The 24,386-nt window shown below is 31.6% G+C and overlaps 1 protein-coding gene across 3 annotated transcripts in view; it reads right to left on the reverse strand.

The window, feature by feature from the left end:
• Window positions 1-3,223: 3,223 nt before the first annotated feature.
• The window catches only part of LOC134696255 (glycine receptor subunit alpha-2-like), a 36,090-nt gene continuing 14,927 nt past the window's right edge, over window positions 3,224-24,386 (reverse strand). For 2 of the 3 annotated variants that reach the window (XM_063557946.1, XM_063557947.1), the window contains exons 2-9: window positions 13,097-13,225; window positions 11,953-12,023; window positions 11,537-11,604; window positions 10,708-10,934; window positions 7,441-7,523; window positions 6,426-6,557; window positions 4,317-4,705; window positions 3,224-3,716 (exon numbers count right to left, since the gene is read on the reverse strand). In XM_063557946.1, coding sequence (XP_063414016.1) covers window positions 3,537-3,716; window positions 4,317-4,705; window positions 6,426-6,557; window positions 7,441-7,523; window positions 10,708-10,934; window positions 11,537-11,604; window positions 11,953-12,023; window positions 13,097-13,206 — 1,260 coding nt within the window. In that variant the 5' untranslated portion in view covers window positions 13,207-13,225 and the 3' untranslated portion in view covers window positions 3,224-3,536. Of the gene's footprint in view, window positions 3,717-4,316; window positions 4,706-6,425; window positions 6,558-7,440; window positions 7,524-10,707; window positions 10,935-11,536; window positions 11,605-11,952; window positions 12,024-13,096; window positions 13,226-23,057; window positions 23,184-24,386 lie in introns of those variants that run through there. The other variant, XM_063557945.1, reaches the window with a different exon arrangement.

Raw genomic sequence — 24,386 nt, forward strand, 5'->3', positions numbered from 1 at the left:
GTTCGACTCGCTACGCTCGGCGGTATGTAAAAGTTGTTCGAAATACGCCCACTTTGAAATAAACTGAATCCGTCTGTCCGTATATATTGTCAAAATATATTGACCAACGTCAGTGTACGATCATCATAACACAATGGCGACAGTAGACATAGTAGAGACTCGTTTTTTTTAATAATGTTAACAAAATAATTATTATTGAATTTTATCGATGACCTGAGACTATTATACTAATTTGTACATAGCAGTATAGTTACAATTAGTGATAACTAAATTTTATTTTAATGCATGGTAGTTGTAATCCTACATTCATTTTCTATGTCGATTATGCATGCATATACATTTGTCTTATTATCAACATTTATCCTTAAGAAGATTTATTTTTAACGATGGTAGAAAAGATTACATACATGGAATGATTAGATTACTTATAAAGGTGTCCATTCTTTTGTGGCGAGAAAATCACATATCAATTGTGTGTTTCGATTTTTAAGACCGTAAACTTTAATTTCAAGTTTAAACATGTTCAACATATTTTCCCATAACTCATATAGAAAACGCATATTTAGAGAGCTTTAATCTCAATATGCTGTTAAAAAAGTTCGGAATGCAAAGTAAAATTAAAATATTTGTGTTCTATAAGAGTAGGAATTTGCTTATTATTCATTTGAATCTGAGACTCATATAAATAATAAGCCGCTGTCCGGTGAACGAACTTGTTTTCGAACGACCCACAAAACTCCTTTTGAACGCTGAAGTTAAATAATCAATTATAATGTAATGCGATTGTAATTTTTTTTATTTGACCAAACGGTTTTTAAATATTTTAATCTTACTTTGCATTCGGAACTTTTTTAACAGCATATTAAGATTAAAGCTCTCTAAATATGCGTTTTCTATATGAGTTATGGGAAAATATGTTGAACATGTTTAAACTTGAAATTAAAGTTTACGGTCTTAAAAATCGAAACACACAATTGATATGTGATTTTCTCGCACAAAAGAATGGACACCTTTATAAGTAATCTAATCATTCCATGTATGTAATCTTTTCTACCATCGTTAAAAATAAATCTTCTTAAGGATAAACGTTGATAATAAGACAAATGTATATGCATGCATAATCGACATAGAAAATGAATGTAGGATTACAACTACCATGCATTAAAATAAAATTTAGTTATCACTAATTGTAACTATACTGCTATGTACAAATTAGTATAATAGTCTCAGGTCATCGATAAAATTCAATAATAATTATTTTGTTAACATTATTAAAAAAACGAGTCTCTACCATGTCTACTGTCGCCATTGTGTTATGATGATCGTACACTGACGTTGGTCAATATATTTTGACAATATATACGGACAGACGGATTCAGTTTATTTCAAAGTGGGCGTATTTCGAACAACTTTTACATACCTCCGAGCTGACGAGTCGAACAATATTTTGATTATTTTTTGCTTTACAAAATCGTTAAATACAGGAATCAATATAGTTTTGGCAACCGAAGGTGGGGTCGGGGCGTGCAACCTATACGTCATCTAGATTCGCCACTTATCTTATAAAGTGTATACCGAATTAAAATATTGTAAGAAATGAGAAAACAGGGACACCCGGGAAATCGGATTATGTGAGTTGGATTATGTTTATTATAATAAATGCCGAATATCAAGTTCTTTTTATCGATTTCTATACATTTTTCTCAAATATATATAAAATTTAAATAGGAAAATGATAAGGCAGACAAATATACAAATAAATCGACTTGGCCGATATCCTAATAAAACTTATTGACCTTTAATTACGATTTTTTTTTCATTTCTTTGCGTTTTTACACGCCCGTCCCAATTTTGACAGGACGTATTATTGTATACACCCGTCTGTCCGTCCGTCCTTCCATCCGTCCGTTCCTCCATCTATCAGTCATTCGGTCCGTCCGTCCGTCCGTCTAGCTATCCGTCTATCTTTCGGTCCAGCGTAAACATGTCGCACCGTAACTTGAGAACAGCTTATCTAGTTTTCATGAAACTTAACAAAGTTATTTCTTGAAATGGTCAAACGATTTGTAAACCTTTGAGTGAAAATCAAATTAAATCTTTTTGAGTTACAGAACTTTGTAAGTAAATCAGGAGTGTGTTTTTTTTTAACATGTCGCGCCATATCTCAAAATGATTTATCATTATTGCATCAAACTTTACACACTTCTTAGTAATATTAATCTTAACTTCTGCATACTTTAAGGTGATGTTTTAAATTTTGTTTTTTTAGCGTTAATTAGGGTTTCTTTGTAAAAAAAAGGGGGTCACATACTGCGATGTATCTCAAAACCTATATAAAAAAATATCATAAAGTTAATGTTAACAAAATAATTAGATATCAGTGTTTGCTTTGAGTATTTATATTCCATTTAAAATTAGTTTGAAGATCAGTGAAATAACGGATACGACTTTCATTAGGAAAATGTGTAGTACTATAATTACGTATGTAAATAAATGTAAACACGCCAAGTTTACTTTATAACACATATATATTTTAATTCTTTCGAAAGACAATGTTCAGATCCGTGTTAACGTTGCTTTTCATAAATTGTTGGCTTTAAAAAAATATAAAAAAACGGGTGATATATATAGACGAAACCGGGTGTTGTGTGGTAAACAACAATGACGAAACCGGTGTATTTTTATTTGACATGACCCATTTCTTTCGTTCCATACACATAAATACAAGTAGTGAGATGCTCATAATGACTAGTTTTGCAATCTCTGTGTCAGTATCTATCTTCCCGTACCTCTCTTTCCGTACAATGTGAACAATTTAAAGAGAAATTAAACAATTTCGAGGCAAGGTTCACTCAATTCGTCATTTTGACATGCATTTTGACTTATTTCTCCGTTAATATAGAACGGTTGTAGAAAATATTGCATCTCACAATAGAAAATAGTTGTATATGTATATATATTCTTCGATATCATTAAAAAAATAAGAAAATAAGGAGAAACCTATCTTTCTTCTGTCTATTGATGTTCCGTCATTGTGCCGGATGTTAGATACCATCGAGTCCGATCAAATTCTGCCGGTGTGGTTTAGACACAGTGACCATGTACTCTAGATATTTCATCTATTTGCTAAAGAATACATTGGTTATTCTTAGAATATTTGAATCCTATGCTTTCGCTTGATTTCACTTTTCATCTGGCACTATAATAAAGTGTGATAAACTATTTAAAAAGAATGATTAATTCCCTAGTAAATTATTCAGTAAGATTCGCATATAAACAATTGCAAGAGTGTGTGATCGACATTTTGACATTTTAAATATTTTTATTTTATTTAGATGAGTACATTATATACCGTGTTGACCAGATAGACAATTTATATCAATCTTAAGTCAGTGTCCGTCTACAAGTTGTGGTTTTGGATTCGATGAAAAATATGTATACATACATTTTGTAACAATGATTGGTGTATAAAAATAACAAGGTGTTATAATGTATAAAAAGGTATCACAGGTTTGTCAATAAAAGATAACCAAGAACTAGCTCCCTTCACGAAGAACTGGTTCCCAAAATGTATAAACAGTCCAATAAATAATATTAAATGTGACAAAGACGAGAGGAAAAGCCACTCTGGCAACTTTATCAACGACTCTGGCTTTCTCTCGGTCTGTAACACTCTTTAGAAATAACCGATATCGAGGAGCCTTATCCCATTCCACCTGGAATATAAAGTAAATACAATGTAAAAAAAAACCTGTCATAATCGTCCATCCATCTGTAAAGGATACAATAACTATACTGCACTTGTTATATGTTTACATGTATCTCACTAATTTTTACATACACGTCTTTTATATCAAATATATTCGACTGTCTCTATAGTCTCATGGTAGCGTGCACTCCTCCTAGGGTTCTAGGTTCGATTCGAAAGAGGGTACATTTGTGAACCTAATATTAGCAAATTGATACTTCTCCGCTTAGCACACGAAATTAAAACGTAAAATAAAGACTGGTTGGCTCAGAGTCCAAATTATATGTCCAATGATGGTGACATGTCTTACCTTGACTGAAATACAAAATGTAGCTCAGCGTGTCGGTTTTTGTGAAATATAAAAACATTATTTTTGTGTGTGTGTTTTTTCTAAATTGCTGTTTCTAAACCGACATTAAATTACTAGGATGAATCATGAATCTCAACATGTTGGTTTAAATTTAACACTGATGAAAAAATCCCGAGCAATCATACACTATGTCTTAGTAAGTACTACGTTCGACTTTAATATAATAAAACAACCATCAAAACAATAACTCGATCTTACCGGTTCACCATTTGCATCGGGGTCTGTATGAACTTTTCGTCTTTCCGATATCGTTGCTTGTCTTCTCCGTTCAACTCTGGCAAGAACATTCACATAAGCAAATTCTACTAGAGCTCCAAACACAAAAAGTAAACACATTGCCATCCAAACGTCTATAGCCTTCACATACGATACTTTAGGTAATGACGCACGCGCACCAGAGCTTTGTGTTGTCATTGTCAATACTGTCAGCAGCCCTAATGATATGCGAGCCGGTATGGCGTCAATATTTAACCAAAAGGAAACCCAAGAGAGAAATACAATAAGGAAACTTGGAACATAAATCTGGATAATATGGTAGCCATAGTTCCTCGAAAGAGTTATGTCCACTTTGAGACATGTGTAACTTACTGAAAGAAACAAAATATCAAGATAAGCACAATATTTGTAATCATTCAGGGAACAAGTTATAAAAATAAGTAGTTTCTTCATTGTTTAGTACAGAAATGTAAATAAGAACAAAAGTGTAATTTTAAAGTACAAAAATGTGCAGTTATAAAGAAGGTTTATCTATAACACAGGTTTTATTTCATCATATTTTGTATTGATATTACTTCACAGTTTTGAAATTTTGAAATCGGAATGAATAAATCCAAAGCAGAAATACTTTCAAATCAAATTATGTAAATATTATTATAACAAAAATATGTGTTTTCAACGACATTTTTTGGTGACCGAAACGGTAAATTGACTTCCCGATTCCGGGATGTTTGACGACCGTAACGGGAAAGTGTCTTACCGATTGTCGGATGTTTGACGACCGTAACGGGAAAGTGTCTTACCGATTGTCGGATGTTTGACGACCGTTACGGGAAAGTGTCTTACCGATTGTCGGATGTGTGACGATCGTAACGGGAAAGTGTCTTGCCGATTGTCGGATGTGTGACGATCGTAACGGGAAAGTGTCTTACCGATTGTCGGATGTGTGACGATCGTAACGGGAAAGTGTCTTACCGATTGTCGGATGTGTGACGATCGTAACGGGAAAGTGTCTTACCGATTGTCGGATGTGTGACGATCGTAACGGGAAAGTGTCTTACCGATTGTCGGATGTGTGACGATCGTAACGGGAAAGTGTCTTGCCGATTGTCGGATGTGTGACGATCGTAACGGGAAAGTGTCTTACCGATTGTCGGGTTTGTGATGACCGTAACGGGGAAGTTCCTTCCCAATTTTCGAGTTAATTCTTGTTTTAATCCGTTTAACTCTTCAATTGCTTGTCATGAACGCATTTCTATATTTTACAATTTGATAATAGCCGAACAGCAATTTTTTTTTATTAACAACTAAAATCATGCGGCTGTACATGTATTATACATCATGGTTATCCGTTTTACGTTCTTTATTTTCAATGTTTCATTTATACATCAACTGTTCTTTGTTCAGGTTGTTGTCTTCTTGGCATGTCCCCCATCTCCATTTAGAATCTTATTTCGTGGCCTTGTTTTTTAAATTTTTTGAGTTTTTCATATTCCATGATTTATTTTACGATACGCGTTTTGACCAAATATGTTTCACTGAACTAGTACACAATTTCATTTAGGGAACAGCTGAAGCCCACATTCGGGTGTAGAATTTTTGCTGCGTTAAAAATCCCTTGTTAGCCTTCAGCTGTCATTTGCTCTTTGGTCGGGTTGTTGCCACTTTGACATTTTCACCGTTTTCGTTCTCAATGTTATTCTATAAAAATTGGACAACACTTACTGTTGATGAAAAAAAAATAGCTGTTGAAGGTTTAATTACAAAATAAAACAATTATATTTTCCTGGAAGAAAAACATGTAATGATGACAATGTGAATGTCCCACTTATGATACATTGTTATAGATTATCCATATGACAAGAAATTTTACAGACTGTTTAATAGATTAAATGTCTTGTTATTAAATTTGAATGTTTTGTTTATATACGCGGTTATAGTTACCAGATGTCAGCTTTATGCTGACAGGGCAACATAAAACAAATTATTTTAGCGAACTCATTTAAGAGTATTGATTTTACTCGTGCATTCACCAATTAAAACAGTTGTTTTTTTTTAAATGAAGTGTGACAATAAATATAAACTACTTACTACCAACATAATCTTTGTCACAATTATACGTTGTTATACCATCTAATTCAAATTGAGGTAGAGACATGTTAGGGGGGTACGATATAGGACTTTCGTTCCATTCAAATACTAAATTTTCTGTGCTGTATCCATCTAGAACATTTTTTAAAAAATCACCTTTCCAGATCATGATTACTTATCAATAACATATTGTGTATACTAAGTTTCAATATTAAACGAAACACAACGAGAAAAAGGAAAACAAAAGAAATCAAGGCAAAGAAATATAAACATCTATGATAAACAATAAAGTCATAAAACGAGTTGGCATATTCTATACATTTGAAACATGTGGGGCAGGATCTGCTTACCCTTCCGGAGCACCTGTGATAACCTTCAGTTTTTTCAAGGTTTTTTTGTTGCTATGTATTTTGATGTCTCTGTTGTGTTTTGTGTACTATTGTTTGTCTTTTCTTTTGTGGTCATGGCATTGTCAGTTTATTTTCTACTCACGAGTTCGAATGTCTCTCTTGTACATGTGCATGTAACTATCGCCTCTCTTTTGTAATCTGAATGCCAACCATCAGTTTATTTTGATCACCTATATATATATGAAGCACTTAAAAGTAACAAGTGAAATCTATAGTACGCCCTTGCCCTGTCTAGAGTATTTTTCGACATTTTGAATTTTGAAATGTGGTATTATTCTCAATGAGACGATTCTCCACAAGAGACCAAAATGACACACAAATAACTACAGGTCACCGTACAGCATTCAACAATATTCAAAGCTCATACCGCATAGTCAGCTATAAAAGGCCCCGAGATGACAATGTATAACAATTCAAACAAGAGAACTAACGGCCTTATTTATTTTTATGCAGTCGAGAAATTTGGTAACTAAAACTAGATAGACATAGCAAGAAGTACACTACTTAATCTTAATCCGCGATATTTCTTTCATGTGTACTACTGTCCCGAGAAAAAAATATATCTCTGCATAATTAAATCATATAATGGGTACATTTGTACTTACAACTTTCCATTCCCATTGAGCATATTTGTGTGTCCAATGGATATTTCAGCAGATTCATTTCACAGGTAAATGTGCCTGTTACTCTGTACAGAAAAGAAATATGAGTTATTAATTGAAATGCATGTGTCTCAATATGCTGAATAATTACGTCCACATACAGTAATGTACTAGTATCGCCTGTATTTATTTCACACTGGATTATTTTAAGAAAACCATGGTTCCTGGGCGTCTTATATCAAATAAACAACTGCAATTTTGAAAGAATTTGTTAGATAGCCGACCATACAGTATGGTTGTTTTCTTATTGTTGAAGACCGCATGTAACCTTAATATGTTTATATTCACTTCAACTGAACTTGGTGGATAGTTGTCTCATATTTGCAGTCATACATGTACCACATCTACTTATTTTTATATAGAAACCCCATTTGTACATATATTAAATTTGTATCTCAGATTCAATAATGGCTCCTTTAATGGGATAGTTATAAACAGATATAAAACAACTATGTCTAGGAAGGGCAAACACCTTTCAATAAATCTATACGTGAAGCTGTGTATCCAGAAACCTGGGAATTAGCAAGCGTTATACCAGTTTTCAAAAGTGGTGATAGAGAACTGGTGTCAAACTATATCACTTTTGTCGATCATTGGTAAGAGTATGGAACGTTGTATTTTTAAGCACTTCTTTAACTTTTTAACAAAACATAAAATAATAACAAGTGCCCAGTCAGGTTTCATGCCTGGAGATTCTACAATTAACCAACTTTTACACATAACAGATTTATTTGGCAAAGCTCTTGACGCAGGAAAAGAGATTCGTGTCGTCTTTTTTGATATAAGTCGTGCTTTCGATCGTGTCTGGCATGAAGGTCTTATTTATAAACTTAAAAATATTGGAATAAGAGGAAACCTACTAAAGTGGTTTATGAGCTATTTATCAAATCGAAAACAAAAAGTTGTTATTTCAGGTCAATCCTCTGATACTTTTGGTGTAAATGCTGGCGTCCCTCAAGGATCAGTATTAGGCCCCTTACTTTTTTTAGTATATATAATGACATTGTAAACGACATAGACTGTAACATAAAACTATATGCTGACGATACTTCCCTTTTCATAGTAGTTGAAGATGAATATTGAGCAGCGAGCAAACTTAAATCTGATATAGAGACTATCAACAATTGGTCAGTCCAATGGCTGGTTAATTTTAATGCAAAAAAGACTGAAGCTATGACAGTTTCCAAGAAATCAGTTAAACCCCATCATCCACCTCTTTATATGAATGATGATATGATTTCAGGAGTAGAAAGCCATAAATACCTTGGTTTAATTTTTCATGAGGATGGTTCATGGCATTCTCATGTCAATAAAATAATTGAAAAGATAACACCTAGATTACATTTATTTCGTGCCTTGAAATTCAAAGGGAAAAGAAAGTATTTACAAACTATATATTTAAGTTTTATCCGACCTTTATTTGAATATACAGATATCATTTGGGACAACATTCCAGACTATTTAAGTGACAAACTAGAAAATATGCAACTCGAAGCGGCTAGGATAGTTACTGGTGGTACTAAGTTATCGTCCATAAATAAATTATACGACGAAACAGGATGGGAGTTACTATCAGAAAGACGTAAAAAACACAAAATTATAAAATTTCATGAAATGTTTCACAATAAGACCCCTGATTATTTAAGCGACATTATCCCTCAACAATTGTTCAATATTCATAATTATGACATACGACGAACGAAGGACACGCAACATATAAAGTGTAGAACTGAATTTTACCAGAAATCTTTTCTCCCCTCAGTTATTCGATCCTGGAATGCTTTTCCGGGCGATATCAGACTAAGTCCATCTAAGTTTACACTTAAAAGTTACCTTAATCAAAATGTAAGAAAAATGCCAAATTATTATTTTTATGGAGACAGGAAAGGACAAATACTTCATGCCAGACTTCGGGTGGATTGTAGCAATCTGAACGAACATTTATTTAAGAGAAATCTTGTAGAAAGTAAAAACTGTACCTGTGGTAGAATCGAGAGCAGTAAGCATTTTCTCCTCGAGTGTCATAATTACTCCCTTTTCCGAAAACATACGATCATAGAAAAAATTCCCTTCCCATACAATATAGAAACACTCCTGTTTGGCTGCAATAACCTCAATCAAGAGGAAATTGTACTCGTGTTTAAACAAGTGCAACAATTTTTGGTAGATTCGAAGCGTTTTGGCTAATAGCGTCGTTCGTGCATGATAAAGATCGTAATTGGATGAGACAGTCTTGACAAAGTCCTGTAAACACACTCCGCCGCCGGTACATATATATATAAAGAAAAGATCTGATGAAAAAAAATCAACTTTTTTATTTGCAGTTATTTCCCTTTATTTTTTTTTATACAGGGAGACGGATTAATATAAGGAAAACCTTGTTTCCGAATCCTTTTGTAATATGTTATCACTGTATTTATACGTGTATGCCATGTACATGATTTTTTGAAATAAAATATGTTTTAAGTAAGGGGAAACACCTGTATATTTGCAAAATGTTGAAATATCTTTATCAAATAGCATTTAACTTAATTTGACCGTTTGTATCGAATTCCTGATATGTATATGTGTAAAATATATGCATGGCACTATAGGCATCACTTTTTATAAGTACATACAGTACTAATAAAAAAATGATATTTTATGTACATCTTTTAAATTATGAAAAATTTTACGTGTGGGTTAACTTGAAGGTTAAGGGTCATATTTCACCACGTTTGAGTTTTTTAATTCGAAAAAAAAGTTATTTATCAAGTTACAATGTATTGTGCAGTGTTTTGTGGACTGTTTATCTTTTAATCGTTTCTATATAATTGACCATGGTGTTAATTGTCTTTTGTCGACATGTGTTTTTTATCTTCCTTTTTTGTCTCTCAAAATAACTCCCTTGTTTTTACAAGAGTTTACTTTTACTAGTTTAAATCTTCACGAACACATTATTTGAAAGGGTTCAACTATCTATAGTGTTTCTCTTTACTAAAACATGGTTATGATGTTTCTTTACTTGTGGTGAAACAATTATTTTGAACACTATTATTTTATTTCTTGAATACATAACTGGTTTCCGTGTGCTAGTGGTACAAGTATCTACATTACGAGGGCAGTTGACCACATTTTTATATTATCAAGAAATTAATACATTCAATGTACAATGATATTAAATACTTTCTGCAATTTCAATTGTTGCACAAATTAAATGCTATATCATACCTCATACTATAAACTACCTTTCCATCGGGATATATATGCATTAACATATTAGGCACAGTCACGTGGTGGATATTGGCTTTCTTTTCGTTGTTAATGAATAAATCTGGTACCCATACGTTTTTCATTACTTTGGTATCCAGTTCTAAATGGGTTATTCCTAGACTCTCGTTATACATCAAACGACTGTCGTTCCATTGTTGTCGGATAAACATACTCATAGAATAATCCTGCAAAGTGAAGCATAAATACAAAAGTTGAACGACCACCATATAATTATCAATGGAAACTAAAGAATCACGATTCTTAATTTTTGGGGTCCTTTATAGCTTGCTGTTCGGTGTAAGCCAAGGTTCCGTGTTGAAGACCGTACTTTGACCTAATCTAATGGTTTACTTTTATCAAGTGTGACTTGGATGGGAAGTTGTCTCATTCACAATCATACCACATCTTCTTATATCTAAGACTATGCGTGATTCTGCAAGTGCTGGATTGAAATATGCTTGTATAGTTCAAGACACTTGACATGTATTCATATTTCAACAGAAATAATTTTTATACAATCTGTCATTGAAAATAGGGACGAAAGATACCAGAGGGACAGGCAAACTCGCAAATCGAAAACAGACTTGATACATTGAAAGATGAAGCTTACATGTAAACATATATTTTGTCATGCAAGGCAATACTATTGTAAATTATGGTTCAGTTAAAGTTCATAAGGTAAAACTATCCTGATGCATCAATCATTAATGTGTGGGTAATCACAGATCCGATGTAACATCAGAAAGTAACAGGAATATTTATACTTAATACACATGATTTATATTACCATAGAGGAATCACTTATTGAATTAATGCTCATAATATACAGCTGAACCTGGCATACAACTGGACCATCTAAAACGATATTAAAAATTGATGTGGAATATCCATTTCATTTCTGTACATTATAAAAAAGGCAATAAAAGTATTTATTACATGATTAACGATCAAATTAAAAAATAATGTCCATTCATAAAACTACTTGTTTGTTACACGAAATATTTCTGTATTTTTTTTTCAAATCATTTCTTTTTCGGTGTTTGTGAAATCATAAGAAGTGCATCTGTTAGAACGAATTAAACATCTATATACTATACTAACGTCCAGCGACACGTACATAAGTAACTGTTAGTTTCTAATTTTTTTACCCGACTCTTCGGTGTTATTCAATTAAAAAAAAACCAGCACAGTAGTAATTCTCACCTTCATTAAAACTTGGAGATATTGTAGGATCGTATCCAGCGTCTTTAAACAGTTCTTTTAAAACGTTCTCTCTGAAATTAGAAAATATGAAATGACTATCATCAGCTCAAATTCATGTATGTAAAAATGTAAAAAAAAATTAGTATAATGTTTCTTGAAACTTGAAAGCTGTTTACCGCTAGAAAAAAAAAGGTTAGTATGTGTTTGTATAAGTTTCTGTTTTTTGGGGCTTTTTGTGTGTGAAAGTACACTTAATTAACACATATATACGTGAAATAGGTTCAAGGCATACTTCAAGATGTGTATTTGTCATGCTTTTGTATTTCCACTTGAGTCTGTACATTTTAAAAATAGTTAATTTTGTATGTATACATGAAGCATTGGCCTTTAGTACAGTTAGACTAAATTGTATATGGAACGAACCACACTGACATTTTGAGTTAACTCATATAAAATCATAAAATAAAAACCAGCAGACAAAGTTTGGGTTTTCTCAATCCCAGTTTCTTATTACGGACAACATAATTGTAACAGTGTTTTTGTGTAAAATGTACATGCAGTTGAAATCAAAATCAAAAGTTTTCAATTGTCACTGATGCAAATGGCACCAGTAGTCTCCTCGGTGATGTCTTATGTAGAATCTCACGGTTATTTAATTCTAATATTTAAAGAATTTGGAGGTTGTAAGGGAGCTACCATTTGATTTTTATGAGGGGCTAGGATGAAAAATGTTGTCCTGCATTTTTTTTTAGCTGTAATCTCTGACCTGCTTTTTTTTCACTCTGTTCGGTCCTGTCTTTTTTTTTTTTTAGTTTATCCTGACTTTTTTTTACCTAATTTGTCGTCCTGACTTTTTTTTGTCAAGTGTCTCATCCTGCCTTTGTTTTACTCAAAACTCCTGTCCTGCCTATTTCTTCAAAATTTCATCCTAGCCCCCCCCCCCCCCCCCCCAAAAAAAAAAATCAAATGGTAGCTCCCTAAACTGTGTCATTCTAATATGATAACTTATTATAGAAGTCATTTTGTTATTTTTGTCCAGCCGCTGCCTTTTTTACTGATATCTGACACATATCTCCGTTTCTTTATAGAGTTACATTTTCTGAACAGATAATTTCATGTTTTAGTTAAAATAATGATAACTTACCTTGCTCTGCTATATTCTGCTTTGCTAGTGTTTTCGTTGCCTTTATTTGATGACACTAATGTTATTAAAGTCAAAAGAAGAAGCTTTACTGTTTTTCCCGGAGCTATCATCTTTTATGACTGTCATTTCCTAAAAATTAGACAAACAAATAAATATTAGTTATTAATTCATTCGTTGATCAAAAAGATAAAAAAGAATTAAAAGGCTGTGCTCATATATCAGAGGTCGTTAGCAAATCAATATGAATTAATTTAATTATCAATAATTGATAATGTTTCACAATATTACTTTTTCTCCCAGTTATTTGTTTTATAATTAATCAAGTGAGATCACATTAAAAAAAGACCAATTATTGACTCAAGAATTGCACAATCATTTCTTTCTTTATTTTCTCTCCGCAACTGTGAATAGCATTATTTTCATGACTACTATGCACGGAATATAGCGTTAAGCTAAATACATGTCGACCAACCAATTCGCCTCTAAATGATCGATCTTTGCATATTTTAGCTACCCGAGGAGACGGACTTAATCTTTTCATACGCTTGTTTACATTAAACTTTCTATGAATGCTGTTTCATAAATATACAAAATTTGTATATTTTTCATTAGTGGCCTTTGTTAATTTTGTAAGTTTTGTTTGTGATGATTCTTTTTATGTTTTTTAGTCTATTTACACGTTTTGAAGTTAAGTGTGACGATCTTTTTCACTAAAGAAATATTTGTGTTAAGGGAAAGCTGAGGCCTGCATTAGGGTGCAGTATTTTCTCGCTGTTTTGATTTTATTGATGACCAATTGGTGTCCTTGGTCTCTTTGACACATATCTATAATTAACGTTCTTAATTGTACATCATTTTTCAATTTATCTTTAAGATTAAACGTTTATATTTTGTTTATATTCTAATCCACAATCTTTGAAATCGTACTTTTGAATGAAATCTACATGACTTGAACGCGGACTGCAATGAGGACCACCAATTGTGCTGAGATGTTAACTCATTGAAAAATTGAACCTTAACCGTTCGCTCACAACAAAAGCAGAATACCAGTATACGTTGATCGCTTCATGTTATCTGTATACATATATCTGTCGACATACATGTACCAAGTCGGTTCAAGTATCAATGGGTATAAAATCATTTAGGAGATATAGTATATATATTGACCTTCAATACTCAATAGATAACAACGTAACAGTAACTAAAAAGATGTGCACTGTTGTTATTTTCAGGAATACCAATAATCGATTGATAATTAAGTTATGTGCTGCATGTCATGATCATATTTAACGATTTACTTGACACGAGGCAATCTGAAATAGGCTATAAAGTTATTCCTAAGAATACTATTTCCCTATATTACGTTTACGTTAGGCATTTGATAATAAACAGCAATAACCTATGTTAGCCTATTTACGTACAACATAAATATCAAGCTCAAAAGAAAAGCCTCTAGTGCAGAAGATGGGATTATGGTAACATATGCTACATTTTACGTAAAGAAAATTGATTTATCAGTTTATATTCTAAGGTTTTGTATTAACTTTCAAACATTTAATAATAAAATTGAGAATGGAAATGGGGAATGTGTCAAAGAGACAACAACCCGACCAAATAAAAAAAAAACAACAGCAGAAGGTCACCAACAGGTCTTCAATGTAGCGAGAAATTCCGGCACCCGGAGGCGTCCTTCAGCTGGCCCCTAAACAAATATATACTAGTTCAGTGATAATGAACGCCAAACTAATTTCCAAATTGTACACAAGAAACTAAAGTTAAAATAATACAAGACTAACAACGGTCAGAGGCTTCTGACTTGGGACAGGCGCAAAAATGCGGCGGGGTTGAACATGTTTGTGAGATCTCAACCCTCCCCCTATACCTCTAACCAATGTAGAAAAATAAACGCATAACAATACGCACATTAAAATTCAGTTCAAGAGAAGTCCGAGTCTGATGTCAGAAGATGTAACCAAAGAAAATAAACAAAATGACAATAATACATAAATAACAACAGACTTCTAGCAGTTAACTGACATGCCAGCTCCAGACTTCAATTAAACTGACTGAAAGATTATGATATCATCATATGAACATCAGGCACAATCCTTCCCGTTAGGGGTTTAGTATCATAACATCATAAAATATATGAGAAGAACATAACCCGTATAAGTCTTTACCCCCTACAGGAATACAGTACAGTTACATATTTTTCTAATCTTTTGATTGATAATGTATATTATAACAAATCAGAAGAGCGCCTTCCTGCATGCCTTGTCTTGATTCAAAGTTTAAACAATTGTATGCAATGGTTTGGACAAATAGTGATATCACTCAGCTCGAAATCGATTTAGCCTATCTGTATAACGTTAAATTAACATGCTCTTAACTATTTTTTTTAATTACACATTTTGATTTTCGATGGTTTTAATGCTATCTATGTGATTTATTGTTTGTTTGTCGATTTACGGTTTAACAGCTGTAACAAAAAGTAAAAAATATGCCACTTGTTGTTTTCAATGTTCGGACATGTTGAAATCTAACGAAAAAAAAATAAAAGAAATATTCGCTTAAAATCTATTTAAAACTTAAAAGACAGATGCATCGCAATTATTAACAAATTCTTGGCACACTTGATCAATAAGTTATTTATTTTCTTTATAACGAGATTGAGATCAACAGCGTAAAACTTGATTATGAATGGAATTCACTCATCCAAATAATTTAGTGTAATACATTCGTGATTACTTCTAAATTACAATAAAAACCATTAATAACGCATCACTTCCCGTCATTGTTGGAAGTATCAGAATAAGAATCAATTTTGTGACCAAACTACTGTTTTACACTGATACTAAGTTATTATTGTTATTATTAACTAACAGTGATGTAGTAAAATTAATGCAGGATCAACCATTTCTTCAGTATTCATTGTTTAATCTTTCTATACAGATACACACACATATATTTTAATTCTAAAATATCTTTAAAAATCTGATGCAGCATATTTAATATGACATGAAAACCTAATTTTACTGATAATTAATTTTACATACTTGGTTTACATCTTACTGTTAAGATATAAAATGGAAGATGTTGTATGCTTGCCAATGAGACAACTCTTCATAATAGACCAACATGACACAGACATTAACAACTATAGGTCACCGTACAGCCTTCAACAATGAACAAAGCCCAAACCGCAAAGTCAACTTTAAAAGAATTTATCTCAGCTTGCTGTTGTGATTCGTTTTGCTTCATCGTTGGTTGTCACATTTTTGGTTATTTACTGTGTTGCAGTCATCAGTTGAAGTACTTATCATGATAAATGCACTATAAAACATGATTGGGACATGAAAAGAAGAATGATAATATCGCAGATGAAGGATTGTAGCAAGAGTACACAATACTTTAGTTTTATTGCCAGATAATAGTACTTAGCACTAACAGTCTAATATAAGTGACAAGATTTCTAATATTAAATGCAGTAAGTGTCTGTTTTTAGGTATTTCCAATGTACTGTAATTTTCAATCTTTAGTCTTGCATCAACGAGACATCACTTACGAATCCCAAGATACCATAACATTTCAAAGCGATGACAGATATCAAAGTAACAGACATGAAAAAACAAATATTATGATAATAATATAACATATAACATAATTTATTTTAGATTTCCGTTATTTCAACAAAGACTTTTAATTTTTATCAATACATTTAGTAAATTTTAATTGACTTATATACTATTTTTTTTTTTTTTTAAAGTTTTTTTTTTCTTTTTCCTAAATAATTGATTTTCAGTTCCATGGTAATATTACCATATTTTAAATGGCTAGATATATTCGGGGAGGTGTGTTTGAGATCCCACAAAACATGTTACATTTGTACCGACGGCTGTCAGAAGTCAGGAACCTGTAGATTTTGTTAGTATTGTTTTTCTTTGAAATGTTGGTTCATTTACATGTTTCACAGTCTATTTCGTATAGACTATTATTCTAATGGATAACTAAAGCCCATCTCCATGTGTCTAATTGTCTTGCTGCCTTGAAGACCAATCGGTTAGACTTGGGCTGTAGTCTGTCCTTTGACCGGGTTGTTGCCTCTTTGACAAATTCCTCCTTCTACATACATGCATAACTAATTATAAGACAAGTAATTTTTCAAGAGATCTGCTGTGAATGATGATCATTTTATGTAGCATGTCATATATGTTATAGGTCAATGAGACAGTAATCCTTAACATGAAAATTGCGTGGCTTTTTAAATGTTGAAACTATCTTACTTATATATATGCATGTCAACCACATTAAAAATATACTTCTAGTCGGTTATATGGCTTCATGTTCAATATATATATAATTTTAGGTCTCGAATGTAAACAGCATTTATATACATTAAAAGTTTCCTCTATCGCAAATTTTAGATGTTCAGTCTCCAAGTTTATGAAATTCAAACTCAAAGATATCTAATTATGGTAATCTTTTTGACATTATAAAATGATAGTTAGTGCTGTAATATAACAAGAGTGCAAAGGCTGAAACGTCACGCCTGCTTACTGACCATTGATTCAATGCTGAAAGTGTTTTACTACAAGTAACTTATAAATTAAACATTTTTTAAAGATCCACGACGACGAGGTCCATGTCTTATAAATACTATCAGACAGACATGTCCATTTGTTCACCATGGATACAAGGGACCCATATACAAAATATAGTATTCCTTTTTCTTCATAATAAGTAAGAAATTCGCATAACAAAAAAAAACAAACATCTTTTGAATTTCTTTTATTCCAAAAGCATTGGCGGCATCATTAAATGAGGTCAAGGACCACGAACATATGACAGGTGGAAAATCTGTCTAAATCGTCAGTACCAAAGTATTTAACGGTTTGTTCTGCTGCTAATACGATTGCTTTGATAAAATATATTCTGCGACATTACTCTTTCCTATCATTATGTCATTGAAAGGATTGTGATAATGCTATAACTATTGAAGTGCACTTGTTCCGTACTGTAATGATTACATTTATGTTTTTCAGACTAGGAAAATCAATTAAACGTTTTATCAGATAAGTTTATTAAACGGATAAACTGTAATTACAAGTCCATTTCTATAAAAATAAACGATTTGAATTGTTGCACTATCTAATGGATACAGACTTATTAATACAATATATTCGTCTGAAGTATGCGGAGTAGTGCTAATTAAATCTGCAAAATGAGAAATGCACATTTCATAGAAATGGACTTCTACTGTGAAAAAATATAGGAAGTAAATAGGTTTTAATAGTTAGCATTCTCTTTATGTATCAGAAATGGACAAAGTATCATAGTTTTGTTTTGCTTTATGTCATAATTTAGTAGAAGAATTCGATATTTGTTTTATAAACAATTCATTATACTCTCATATATCAGAGTAAACGTAAACGGAACAGCGTGAAAAATTAAATTAGTTGTAAATGAGTATGAGCAAACAGTAAAAATAGTTACTGTAGTAAAATGCATAAGTTTACAGTGATTCTTATTTTGATAAATGAGAATAAATGGAAAAAATGTGCATAATAAAGGGTACAAATAATGAAACGGGGAGACAAATAGGAAACAATATAAAAAAAAATTTGAATAATGGGTTGGTAAATAAAAGAGAATAGAGAATAATAAGGGTAAAATTTAAGAATTATAGAGAAAATTTGTCAAAAAAGTAAAGAATGAAAAGAAGAATGGTTCTATAATACGTACATGTGTATTATATTGAACGGATTGAATTTTAAACAATAGTAAAACTCATCCATTTCCCATATTTTTCAACGTAATAGTTGTACTAAAGAATTATAAAAAGTTTCCCATAAATCTATCCTTTTGATTATTTCTTTTCATACAAAAAAATAAACATTCTGCTGTGTTTAATGGTTTTTGCAATTATTTGTTTTCCTTGTTGATTTGTTAAATGAAGCAAAACAATTATGTCAGAACATGCAATTTCTTGATCTAAGAAACGAATGTTTGTGATTACAATAGCATATGAATATGCTTAAATTAGCATATGCATATGCTTTGAATGTAAAAAATAAGGTGACAAAGCAATTAAGATATCTTCCTATAAAACAGTACATGTGTACACTCAATGATGTCATAGATTTAAGGGAGAGAAAACAAGAGATACGGAAGTGCAATATTTTTATTACAAGTTTAGTTAGTCGCACATCAAAAAATGAAAAAGAAGCAACGACAATTGCTACCGAATTCTGAGCAGTAAAGTTTTGTTCCTATTTCAATGATTAGTTCTTGGCATGTTGCTCGTGGCATGTACAAAATAAAAAGTAAAATCACAAAAATGTACAAATCCCGTGACGAGGCGTATCCAGTAATTCGAGAGCTGATATGTATAAAAATCACTTAAGTTACGATATCCAATCGTATAACTTATTCACCGTAGGACAAATCTTATTTCAAGAATTAAGATTGATGCATACGGGCCTAGGTCATTTGAGAAGAAGAAAATATTTTGTTACGGAAAACTTCAAAAAAGTTAAAATTGAAATTCTTTGCGTAAGTGGTGACATCGGTTTTGAATGCTCAATTTAATATCAATACGTAGTTTTATTTGATGTGCAATCCTTTATTTCGAAATCAATAGAATATATCATGTATATGAGATGAAAATCAAATATAAAAATGTTTAAGTTTACTTTTTCTTATGTTTGTGTCTAATTACTGCTTTTACCTTTATTCAGTATTGTCTATACACACACAAAACAAACACAAAAATAATGGTAATTTCACATTAAAACTAATTATTTGTATTAGTAATGACCATTTAGATACGCAATTAGTTAAGTTCAGTTGTTTGAAGGTTAATATGTCTTTAACAGATGTAATTGACTGATTTTTTTTCCCATGAGGAACATGAGTTAATGGTCGTTTCTGTTAAATAATTTATCACTTTGTCAAGATTTGTGGCGAATTGGGTCCATCACATAATTCTCAACGTTTGAGAGATGTCTCATAGAAATGCCATTTTTCACGTTGAAGGTAGGCAAACTCTGAACAGAGAAATAAATGGCCGCTATAACAGTCATGAGAGTTACTGAAATAAGTGATTTATAAAAATTCAAACTTGTCACTAACTAAGATTTTGTAAAATTTACCCGATTTTTTAATTTTAATTCGATTTTATAATTAGTAAAAATTAATTTAAAAGAAAATGAACCTTTTGCTTCTTTTAAGTAACAATGTTTAAGATTTAACATAATGAGCAAATAATTTCTTAACAGTTCTCCCAGCAGTGACAGTACTGTTACTGTGAAATTCAAGGTTTCATTTTACAGTTATATATATAAAAAAAATACTGTTCGGGGGTGTTGGATTTAGTAAGAATTAAAACAACAATAATACTTAAGGCAGTGATATTTTGAAGAAAAACATAGAGTTACATATATAAAACTTAAACAAGTTTTGTTCATGCCCTTATCCCAGATTCAGTAAAAGGTCACCACCTTCCATTACCGGTCATCATTTCAACACAATTGTTAATTTGTCCCTGGAGCATTATGAGTGTAAAAAATCTAAAATAAAATCAAATCACTTAGTCTAGACTAGCTGGTTTATTTGAACTATTTCAATAGGTAAAGAAAGACAACTTTTACTTCGAACATTTGTGGACAAAATATTACATCAACCGTTCATAATGATTTTATAAAGGGAGTCTCTTGACTGTATACTAAAAATGGACTTAATTGTCTGCGCTAAAATGTTCACTAGTAGTTTAAAATGTTTCACTAAAATGTCTTGCTCCCGCTGAAAACGGAGGTAAACATCGACAAACAAAACATACATTTTTAACAAGGAGGTCATTCAAATTTTTATTTTTTTTGTAGTTTTGTTATATTTAGTACCACAACATCACACACATTTCAATACAAGACACGAATAAGTATATCGTGTTGCTAAGTTCGAGAAGATCACGACCCTTTCAGTACTCGCCTGGATAATTGCTCTGTATATAATTACGTAATAATAGTATCTGTATAGCTGCAATGTTATTATAAGTATCTAGGGATTATTTATAAATATTTAAAGTGTATTCCGTTTACGCTAAAAGCAGTGAAAATGTATGCTTTAACTGATAGGATCTTTTGTGTTATCTTTATTAGAAACAAAGAAATAACTTTACTGTCAGTATGTTTGAACAACTGCGCTTTGAAGACTATTGATTTCTGCAGTTTGCTATACACCGGTCATGGGAAAGACTCATTTATCATATTTAGAAAATAACAATAGTTTAAAAATAGACATTTGCATTTAACAGTAAAGAGTATTTCGATAATGATTTAACACGATTATAATATCTCCAAAATATGTAAATTTGAAATAGACAAACGAAAAATCATCTGCCATTATCTATTTTTGTAACTATCACTGTATATCATGTAAAGAACTCCCGTTAGAGATTGCAATATCTTAAATGCTTGAAAAGAAGAGGAAAGTGTAGAAAAATCAATAAAAGATTTCTATTTCATTGTAAAGTTATCAAATATTAATGGTACGAATGCTTTTAAAAAACTGATGTTTTAAAATTTAGTAATGCACTCCGGATTTGTCATTTCGTTTAAAATACAAAGTGTACATGTAGGATTAATTTTCTTATTCCAACATACCACGAACGAATGATTTGATTGATTGAGTGTTGGTTGCTTAACGTCCTGTGTCGAATGATTTGACGTACATAAAGTAATACTGCATGTATGTCATGTAATACACATATATTTAGCGCAGTTGGTAGATATATTACATGATAAATGATTTGTTATTTATAACAATATAAGCTTCCTGTGAAGATATGACAGTAACAATACTGCACAAGATGTGCATTTCTTTAATTGATGTATCTTCGTTGATGCTCCAAACAAAATATTTGAAAATCAAAACCTTCTTAAAAACTTCGAAGAATTAGTCGTTGTTGAAATGTCTTATTTATCTAAGTCATTGAGTTGATTTGCATTTTTCAATCTTCATGTGCGATAATATTGTTTACGATAAAATAAAAATAGAACAATGGTATGTGTATAAAGATTGTACTGTTAACTCGAAGCACAATGATAGCAGTAAAGATCTCGATGCCAATATAGTTGTCGTCGACGATACACAAGTGTTAACACCAGTAAACTATATATATATTGAATTTAATTCTATATTGATTTGAGTGCAGACAATTTGAGAATGAATTAGGAAATGAAAAATCTGATGTCAATATCAACGTTTATCCTTGACAAAAATATCAAGGAAACTTTATATGACTTAGGACCGACCTGGTTTTCGAAAAGCGAAGTTACATAATGATTCTACATACCACCTTTTCCCATATCAGCGAAAAACGGTAGAAACAGTTAGCATACGAAAAGAAGACAAATTCCAGATCTATTACCAATTTAACCATTAGTATAAACTATGAGGGAAACCATGACAAGTAGCTGTAAGATCAATAATATAACTGCAATGCAAAATATTTTTTTCATTTTTTTTTAATATTGACTAAACATATTTTCTGTACTTATTATATGGATGTTACTGGCGTACTAAATTATAATCCTGGTACCTTTGATCGACACACGGAAATAACTAAATTATTTCTCCTTAAAGATAACACTATCATTTTTAAATATAAAAAGTTTTTGAAATCTACCAAATACAATTATATCAAAGTTTTGTTATTACTTTAAGTTAGACATGTTTTATTGAATTTAAAGTTGGTTCCATATATTGTTTATACGTATATTCTAAAGAATTTAAAACTTACGTCTGTTATTGACTTTTTGTCATTTGCTATGACTTGACACGTTTAACTTGTTTTCTTATTCTATTTGCGTTGTAATCAAACTCCGATGTTCGATATACTCGTATGAAAAAAATCTTGTTCAACATTAAGAAATTCAATAACATTGAATACAAAAACTCTTACCTTTTTCCTTTTACGTAATTCACGATACCTTCACAGTAAATATAGGTATCGACATAACTTTTTATCATCTAACACAATATATGAGAAATCACTGGTCACTAGGAAATAATAACACGTGCGTCTTAAAGTAATACTTATTGTAATCTAGACTGTTGGATAAATATCAATTAACTGTTGTTTGTAATCAATTATTTACCTTAACTCCCGAGAAAATAACGTGAATAGTACATCTGTGTCGACTGACGATTACTGATTTTTATTCAACACTGTTCTGCAAATGTTTCAAAAGTGTACAAAATTCAGCGCATTTAATGCTTATTACCGTTGTTCACCAATCAAATATTTTAGACACAGCATAATCTATCAGTGTCTTTCATTAACTGGTTATTTCATCATTTAATTACACTTTATTATTGATTGTACGTCTAGTAGCAAATATGTTATACATGTTGAGGACCTAAAATTCGAGGGTCGAATTATTTTTAACACGGAAATGTGTATTGAAGCCATACCGATTTGCCTTCCTGTTTGTTGTTTAGAAAAGTTATACAAAATAACCAGTAAATGATTATTTTGTTTTTGTGTTTAAAGATTTCAAGAACGGCGAGTTTTTGCCATCAGTTTTCGTCCGTCGTCATTCATCTTCGTCCGTTCGGTGTCAACTATTTCAAACATCTTCTGATTTGAAACTACAAAAAGCAAATATGACATGGGGTTAAAGAGTTCATGTAATTAGGTTGTTTCAGCCCTGACTTTTTCAGATGAATCTATTTGTTTTTCAGATGAATCTAATTAACCAGTGTTGGGTTGCTTCCATTAAATTTGTATTTCTAAGGACATTTTACATTTTTTTCAGTTGACATCGGTAAACGCCAAAAAAAATATATAATCTTGCATGTAAAACTACTGATTACAAATCATATTGTGACCAAAACGTACATCGTGCTGTCCTATTGCAAATATGATTGGTTTGATAAATCCAATAAAATATAGTCTGCAAACAACTTTACTTCTTCCTAATATTATGTCACTGGCAGATTTGCGGTCATTCCCAACCTATTAACGTGCACTTGTTCCGTACAGCAATGATTACATTCATGTTGTTCAGACTAGGAAAATCAATTAAACGTTATATAAAATAAGTTTATATAACTTATCAAAGGATAAACTGCAATCACAAGTCCATTACTATAAAACATAAACGATATGAATTGTTGCACTATTCGTCTAAAGTATTCGGAGTAGTGATTTTCAAATATGCAAAATGAGAAATGCGCATTCTCTATAAATGGAAAAGCCCGCCCTCTTACATGGTTCTATAATACGTAC

Source organism: Mytilus trossulus, chromosome 14 (assembly GCF_036588685.1).
Source record: "Mytilus trossulus isolate FHL-02 chromosome 14, PNRI_Mtr1.1.1.hap1, whole genome shotgun sequence".
Lineage (NCBI taxonomy): Eukaryota > Metazoa > Mollusca > Bivalvia > Mytilida > Mytilidae > Mytilus > Mytilus trossulus.